The sequence below is a fragment of the Cajanus cajan genome, chromosome 3, assembly GCF_000230855.2.
Source record: "Cajanus cajan strain Asha chromosome 3, NIPB_CcT2T_4, whole genome shotgun sequence".
Lineage (NCBI taxonomy): Eukaryota > Viridiplantae > Streptophyta > Magnoliopsida > Fabales > Fabaceae > Cajanus > Cajanus cajan.
The window spans coordinates 70,529,542-70,538,518 of NC_138519.1; the positions used below are offsets into that span (position 1 = coordinate 70,529,542).

General features: G+C 29.4%; 1 protein-coding gene across 1 annotated transcript; it reads left to right on the top strand.

The window, feature by feature from the left end:
- Positions 1-4,747: 4,747 nt before the first annotated feature.
- On the top strand, positions 4,748-6,962 carry LOC109815001 (heat shock factor protein HSF24). Its single transcript, XM_020379923.3, has 2 exons — positions 4,748-5,175; positions 6,419-6,962. The coding sequence occupies exons 1-2, from the start codon at positions 4,888-4,890 to the stop codon at positions 6,746-6,748; spliced, it is 618 nt and encodes a 205-aa protein (XP_020235512.1). The 5' UTR covers positions 4,748-4,887; the 3' UTR covers positions 6,749-6,962.
- The last annotated feature ends 2,015 nt before the right edge of the window (positions 6,963-8,977 follow it).

Genomic DNA, 8,977 nt, shown 5'->3' on the forward strand with positions numbered 1-8,977 from the left:
TTTAACTTTAATTATTCATGATTTAGTAGCCAATATTTATATTAACTCCTTTCATTTTTATATATATATAAAAAAATCGTCTCATTTAAAGCAATTCAGTGCGTGAAATCTTATCAAATTTTTAATATAATATCTAGTTTATTTAGAATCTTAATGTATTTTAAGTCAAGTTTAATTTCTTTTTGGATTTGAACACCTGTATTGTAAAATTGTTAAATAATTGAGGATTATATTTAGAATACGAAATATAATTTGATTTTCTTTTCGGGTTTGTTTATGAAACTAAATTAATGTTATTATGTTCCTGTCATTAACAAAAAACATTGTTTCTTGTCGGATAAGAAGGATTTGAAAAATGACAATTTTTGTTCTCTTTATCTGAAAAAAATGTTTTATGTTTTTTATATTCTAGTAATGTTGGACAAGATTTTGAAACACCCGTTTATAACATAAAGGAATTAAGTCAAATGATCTAAAGTTAACATTTTTTTAAATAAAAGATAGAAGTGGTATTGCATCATATATGGAAAGTAATTCTAACTAGATTAGCACGACAATTTATATCAATTATTTGCAATATTTTTAAAGTAATATTAAGGAAAAATAAAAGAATACAAAAAAAAGTGGGGGCTAACTGCACCAAACCTATTTAAGAGAATTTATAATGTAGCAAGTTATACCTATCACGACTGAAATCATGTATTATACAAATAGCTACATATTTCCATCAGTTGTATCTAATATTTCTATTACAAAAATTTGTTATATTAGCAACACATGGATTTCTTTCTTTGTATATGTGAGAGAATCGAAATCCAATCTTTCTGATAAACTCTAAAATATTATGCTATTTATTTTTCAAAGTCTAGGATATCAAATAGTGATCATAAAAACATTTGACTTTCGAAAGTGAGTCTGTCTCAAATAAAAAAAAATTTCATTCTTTGATAGTTACTATCTTTAGAGTATGTATAATGAACAATATTTTTACTTCAAAAACATAATTAACATTCAAAGATTTAGCAAAACATCTAACTAAATCTACATTATAATCTCTAAATATAAAAGTACAAGAAGAAACTCCACCATGATCTACATATGCTCAATCAATATTTTCTTTAATTCAAACCTTAGGAGGGGGAGTCTAGTCAACCACTAAGACTTTCTCTAGTTTCCTGGGCCTACAAGAAACGGAGAATGCTTTAAAAATTTTGAATTCAAATATTATAGATTACATATTACTTGTTGCAATAGAACCACAACTATTTACAACAAAGAAAATTCTATTTTTAATATATTGATAAGGAAAAAAAATATTTTCAAACTTGATTTGATTTCTACTATTCCAGATTTTTGTGATGACATAGGTAATAACAACAAGCAATACAATGCTAGCAAGATCACTCCAAGTTTTATTTGATAATAGAGATATAATATCTACAACTATGAAAGATTGATAAGTTATTGGAGTTATCTAGTTTTATAATTATCCACAATCATTTATTAGATTATTTTTCTTTATTTTTTTTTTTAATTTTAAAAAACTAAGGTAGAAATTGCCTCATTTCCCTACTAGTTAGTATTCATAATTTTTTTTTTATTATAGATAATTCACTACGGTAAGCCTAACGTGTGGTAGTTTGTATTTTGAATTGAATTATAGACGGAACTTATATTTTGAACCAAACCATTCGAATGAGATCGTAAGAAACTGGTTACGAAGGATTAGTAGATATTTTTTCCCTGTAAACCAATTTAAACATTCAGAAAATCTTAACACAAGTACCTAATACTGAACATATCTCATAACCAAGTTCACATTTTCGGTAAAAGCTAATCGATGCCGGAACAGACACGTTCAGATATATAAATTGTTTGTGCGTTAAGAACATCCTGTACATAGTTTGAGCTGTTAATAAACTGAGTGACTCAAGGAATATTTTTCGACAATGTATTCCTGGGGATATATATTAAACAAATCGAGAATCCATATTAAAAAAGTTCACAAAAGAACATAACAAGCACTATAACAAACTGTCAAAAAAAAAAAAACTAGCGAAAAAAAAAAACACTATAACAAGTATACTTATAAAGAGTTATATAATTGACAAATAACTTTATTCCCTAATATTTGTTAACTAATGTCTCGTTCTATCTTGGTGTCAAATTCAATTCTTATAAATAAAAAATTATTTATTTTTCATTAACAAATAAGTCATAGAATGAAATATTAGTGTAATAACTATTTATTGAAAAATTAATCCAAAACTTTTAATGAACGAAAAATATTAAATGGAGAGTCATCAACAAAGAATTGTGAACAAAAAGTCATAAATAGAAATTCATGAATAAAGGATTATGTCATTCCCTATAAATATGAAGGTTTAAGATGAGAATAATTATCATTGAGAAGAAGTCATTACTTAGAGGGGTCAAAGATTCCTTCTAATTTTTAGAGTCCTTCCTAGAAAGAGGAAGTAGAATGAGAAAGTTTTTGTATTCCTTTTTAGGAAAAAAAAAAAAAGAGTTGTTTCCTTTACATTTGGTAGAAATTGAAAGATAACCAGGAAGGGGATTCTTTTAGTGATCTTTTTGAAAAAGTGAAGATATTTGCAATCCTACTTTTATAATAGAGAGTTTATACTGGATTAAGTTTTGTGATTTTCTTTTTATTTACATTGAGATGATTTTTCACGTAAATTATTCTTTTACTTCTTATTTTTATATATTTTTTTCTTCTGCATAGTATTATTTTGCGTTTACATGTGAGAACTAGATCTATTACTTCCCAATACTAGTATTAAAGAAATATTAATCGAGAATCCGTATTAAAGAAATTGACGAATGAATAAGGCTTATAAATAATAGGCGCCAGTACACTTACACAGCGAACTTGGTGTTGCAAAAACAATAATTAACCTTATTAATTAATTATATAAGCTTCTCCATATCATCAACATGGTGCATGAACTGGTAATAATAATTTTCATATTGTCTCTTTCCTATTGCAGAAGGAGTAATGGGATGTACAAGTACATCTATGAATAAGGGACATATATGTGTGTTTGAATATGTAAATGTAATAAATCATATCATGCATATATAATCTAAATAAAGCCCCTTCGAAATTGAGAATTCCAAGCTATTACCATGGTGTGACTTAATAATACTATTAACTTGCAGTTAATCAATTGATAAGCCAATGTTTTTACTAGTTTTAAATTACTCCTTCACTCCCTTTACTCTCATAATAATAAGTATCATGATATATATATATAGATCAATAAAAATAAATAAATTTAAAATATTAATCTTGTATTAATTTTTTTATTAAAAATAATGCAATATATAATAACTATTTTTTTTACATAATATTATTAAGAACATAATGAAAAAATATTAATGTTATATTAAAAAATTAACATAACACTTATTTTAATCATGGAGAATTTAGTTGTTAAAAAAATTAACTCATCGTTTTAACAACCACCCAAACTGGCCCATCTTGAGAGTTTTTGTAATTTGCATTGCTTAATTAATGATTAATAGCATTGCTTCATTGAATAGTCATAACTAGCCCACGATTATGTGTGGCTAGTATGATCGTGAGCTAAACAACTAGTTTTATTTTATAGTATATAGTACTGTATATTAGAAAGAAACATGACTTTCTGTGGTTGCCAGCCGACAAATTGAAAAGTGGAAGAAGCCAAAATGATTACATTATTGGAATAATAAAACTACAATGTTGTCTTCCAAGTAGGCTTCCTGGCCCTTCTCATATAATTCTATCAACTTTTGGTGGGCCTATATAACGTGCACAAGTTCGGTCCAAAATGTTTGTTGAATGAAGAAAACGCATGCAATAAGATATTTTACCTGCTAACTATTCTACATCTATGTTTGTACAAATATTCCACGCTCAGTCTATGACATGATCTAATGGTTTTTTATTACAGGAAATTACACTCACACTTTTTATATATTTTTTAATATTACATTCAATACTTTTCTATTATTTGGGTGTATAGTAAAATTCTATAAAAGTTAAAAAGATGTTAAATTTGTATTTTGTGTATTTTTCGAGATTATAATCAATATTCTTTCATTAGATCTACAGTAACATAAAGATGTTTGATTCTCAATAAAAATGCATTATAAAGCGAAGAATATATACAGGCAGAAGAATTACGGTTCTTGTGAAAGGAATATTCTTAGAACTTAGATAAAGTTGGCCTAACGAGGATGTAGACTTGTACCACGGTTAGCTGTCGTTAGATCATGGGTGTAATAAACTTTCACTAAGATCAATGTTGAATAATTTGTGAGCGAGTTTAATTAGATTAGAAGCATCAAGCTTTTGTCAACATGTCTTAGTTTAATTAGGTGAAAGGGTTGATTGTAACATTTGTGTACTAAGGAAATTAAACAAAAACTATATTAAAATCCGATTCTGTTTAATTTAGATCTTAGGATTAAGATTTAAGATGCATCAAACCTTTGAATAATATCTTGTCTTATTTGCAAATAATACAAGAGTACGTAGCATTCCTTGGGCGTATAGCCCCTTTGTATCAAATTTCAATAATTAAAAAAGCATGCAGCGCTGTACGTGTCACTATCACATGGCAAAGTCATAAAAGTTCCTCTGACTAATATAAAATATTCCCACCACTCTTCCAAAGTGGTATAAGACAGAACAAAGGAAATCGCTAGAACATGTCTTGGATCATTTTAATATTATTTTTGTCACGTAGAAAGCAAAAGCAACAAGTAGGTTCTCTCCATCTACCAAGTGGTAGGTGGCATAGTATATAAAGAAGAGTGTGTGGAATAGGGAACTGTTTAGACAAGACACGAATGAAGAGGTAAAAGCAACAAGAGGGCATGGATGATCATACTAATGTGTTGGAGCTCAACCTTGGTTTAGGAAGCAACCTTGGTGGTCTTCATGTAGGGCAATCACCGAGGCAAAGGTGCCCTGCACCTTTTCTGTTGAAGACTTACGATTTGTTGGAAGAAGGAGAGGCTGAAAATAGCACCAAAATTGTGTCGTGGAATGCTGAAGGAACTGCTTTTGTTGTGTGGTCTCCAGCTGAGTTCTCTGAGCTTACCTTGCCTAGATATTTCAAGCACAACAACTTCTCTAGCTTCATTCGCCAGTTGAATACATATGTAAGTAGTTAGTAGCATGTTAATTTGGCTATAGTATTATTTTTGAAAAGTTTTGAATAAAATAAGTGGCTATTATATTTCTTTAAAGTTTAACTAAGATGCAGTATATAGCCTCTCTATTCCAATGAGGCATGAGGTTATTGTCATTTAGTTAATTAGAAAGTTCAGTACAAATTCAATGGATTTCCTTTCTGCCATTTAACTGAAGTTAGTTTATTTCAACTTTCTTGAACTAGTCAATTGGTCATTTAGTTACTATATATATAAGGGAAATGTTTAGAAACAAAATAGATGAGCCATGCATTGTTTTCTTTTAAATTTACCTACAATAGAATGTGGAAGAGTTAAAGGCAAAAGTCATTATATTGATCGATCAGAGGTCATAACTTACTGAACTTAGCCATTTATATTTTAGTTTTTATTGTCTGCCTTTTTGGTTGGATTGATTTTATACTTTCTTAGGAGCACTATAGTGGAGCTCTATTGAAAAAAAGTATCATAAGGAAAACATTAATGTGATAATAAATATTGATTGATCAAAGGGTCATATTTAGCTATGCTTTTGTACTTTTCTTCTGCTTTTGTGGTTTGTTTTTCTTTGTTTTTTTTTTTTTTCCCTTTAAGTTGTTCATTTTCTTCTGGGATACCAGAGGAGCTGTATTGAAAAGGAAGTATCGTAGTTTTTTTCTATTTTATTACGAGGAAGTATCATAGTTAAGCAAAACAAATCAAATCACGTGCATAAATAAAGAATTTAGTCAAGTCAATATACACGTACGTACGTATATATATATATATATATATATATATATATATATATATAAAGGATGAGGGTCAAATCAGTTATTTTTAACTAAAAGTCAAAATAGTGGTACTGCAGATGCTGCACTGCTTCACTTGTAGCACACTTAAATTGAAAATGAAGAAAGCCTTGCTTATTGCGAACTACTACCTGCTATATATATTTGTAAGGTTAAAGAATTTTCAAAAATTTATCTTTGACTATTTCTTTTTTATAGCAGCCGTTTGGTATGTATAATACCATGATGACCGTGAGTAATATTTTTATGATTAATTCAATGTGATGGTATAATTGTTAGGATACAAATAAGTTTTCATATTGATAGAATAATAAGAGAAATAAAAATTTATAAAAAAAATTATGTATTAAAAAAAAAGTTGTTGATCCATCATGCATTTGCTGATTTGGTTTGGTTTCTAATTTTTGAAAATTGCAAAACAGGGATTCAAGAAAACATCATCAAAAATATGGGAATTCAAGCACGAGAAATTTAAGAGGGGTTGCAGGCAGATGCTAGGAGAAATAACAAGGAAAAAGTGCGAGCCAAGTGTGTTTCCTGCATACCTCAAGTCTTGTTCTGAGGAAAATGCAACGAGTTCGACGGAAGATAAGAATGAACAACAACTGATGGAGGAGAACAAGAACCTAAAGAAGGAGAGATTAGAGCTGCAAATGCAGATAGATGAATGCAAAGCACTTGAAATCAAGTTGTTGGCATGTCTCTCTCAGTTTATGGACACTCACCAAAATAAAGTTAGGAAACTATGTTAGGTCATAATTATTTCTCTTGTTTCAAATCACCTTTCATGTTTCACCCATCAACAAGAAGAATTCATTCCTCTTGTAAACCCTAGTTAGCAATCAAGGCACCCAGCACTAGTCCTAGGAGCCAATTTTTATAGGGGCATTAAAAAATATTTTTGAAAATAAAAGTTTATATAATTTAATTATTATAAGATAGTAAAAGAATTTCGAATAAGTAATATATTGATAGATGTGTTGAAAAAAATTAATTGATAGATGATCTTTTCACTTTTTAACAAAAAGTTATCCATAATTTTAAAAAGATAAATCAATAATGTAAAATGAAAAGAGAATTATTATTAATTAAACTTCCATGAGTGTCAACTATAGTCATAAATGATTAAGGGTTATGTATACTTTTCTATTTTTTTTTCTAATTTTTTTATTCTTTTCTTATTTTTTGAATTGTGACCTCATCTACTTCCTAGAATCTCTAAGTCAAATTGCAAATCTCCATTTCTTAGTTTTGAGCTTCTTTGAAACGTGTCACAATTATTGTTTTTTTATTTATTTATTGTGCAATAACCTCTAAGAATAACTCATATTTTTGTACACATGTACTGTATGTTTAGTCATTATTTTAGCAACAAAGTCATATTCTGTGATCACTTGTAATGAGTATAGCTCAACCTGTTTCTTATATTATGGTCGCCTCATACGCGTGTATATCGACTTTACCCACATGGTACGAACAAAGTTTTAGAGGAGAAATAACACAGTATCCATTTCAAGGGTTAGCTTTTCAAGAAAGATTTTTCAACAAATTTGGCTCTTGGAACACAACACAATATCCACATAATGAAATATGCAACTTTCAAAAATATCTCCTCTAGTCCTAAGTGATCATAATAGCTTAACAACACAACAACTTTATACATATTCAACACAATAACAAAATCAACATACGACTCTACATCTCACAACTCAATCATCACTACTCATATTCAACTTCTTACTCATCATACATCTCAACAACACATCAGCATTATTCAAATAGAATCCTAACACAATTACACAACTTCACAACATACTATATTCAACTCAACTTTCAACTAGAAACTCACAACATAATCACCAACAAACAACTTAACCAAATCACTTATTGTGCAATGACAACCTTCGCATAAAATAACGCATAGGAAGTTCTATTACATCTATCATGCTCATTCTTAACTTATATAAAAGGCAAGAATATTTTCTACAACTTTCATGAAGAATTCAGGTTCAAATTTGATCATCTACCATATTGAAAATTGTAAAAACCACAACTATTTGCCTAAATGCTAACAGTTTGACCTTTACTTACTAAAAAGGTCATAATTGGAGTCCTAGACCTCCTTTTTACATGATTCTAAAGTCATTAGAAAGCTAACATTCAAGACTACAATTTTCATGAATACCTCAAGACCAAATTTGATTATCTACCCCCTTTGTTGCAGCGCTCAATCATGGCTGCAACATTGGATCTCTATCGGTCCAATTTTTCCCACAGCTGCAATGTTCAACCACTACTGCAACAATAAGTCTTGGTCATCCCATTTTCTCTGACAACTGTAATGCTCAACCATGACTATAGCGTTGAGTGCATGCATTTTCTACATTTTCATGGCTTCTCCTTCATTCCTCACATACACTTCACCAATTTTTCTCCTAAACACTATCTACAACTCATTATGTCTACTAGATTCATTCATACAACCTATAAATCACAAGAAAAACAACATGGATGCACCAAAACTCAAATAAATCATCAACATTTTAACTTTTCATCAAGAACATCAAAATTTTAGTTTCAATATGCAACCAACTTAGAATCCATCCCCATAACTACAAATTTGTAGAAATTTTACCAATTTTAAGTTCTCAATTCATTCAACAGCCCAACATTTTAACAAAACCCAAGATTTTCAGCTTACCTTACCTCAGAACAAAGTGAAACCAAGGAAGAACTTTGAGGTAGAAAAAAAGAAGAGAACAAAAAAAGAAATGGGCTTCGAGCTCCAACAATCCGAGCTCTGTACCTACTCTACGGGATTCTCAGCTCCCAATTGCTTTGAATCATCACCAACTACAAAGTCTCAAGGAAGAAGAAAATAGAGTCTCCGAGCATGAATCTTCCCTTAAGAATAAATTGGAACGATGAATGGAGGGGAATGACAGTTGCTACCATATGTCCAGTTTGCATGTTGTAGGAAG

What these genes read in the sequence shown, in the direction of transcription:
- LOC109815001 (XM_020379923.3), top strand. Translation starts at nt 4,888, where the DNA reads ATGGATGATCATACTAATGTGTTGGAGCTCAACCTTGGTTTAGGAAGC. An exon ending in TTCGCCAGTTGAATACATAT is followed by an intron (nt 5,176 to 6,418) that starts GTAAGTAGTTAG and finishes ATTGCAAAACAG; the next exon opens with GGATTCAAGAAAACATCATC.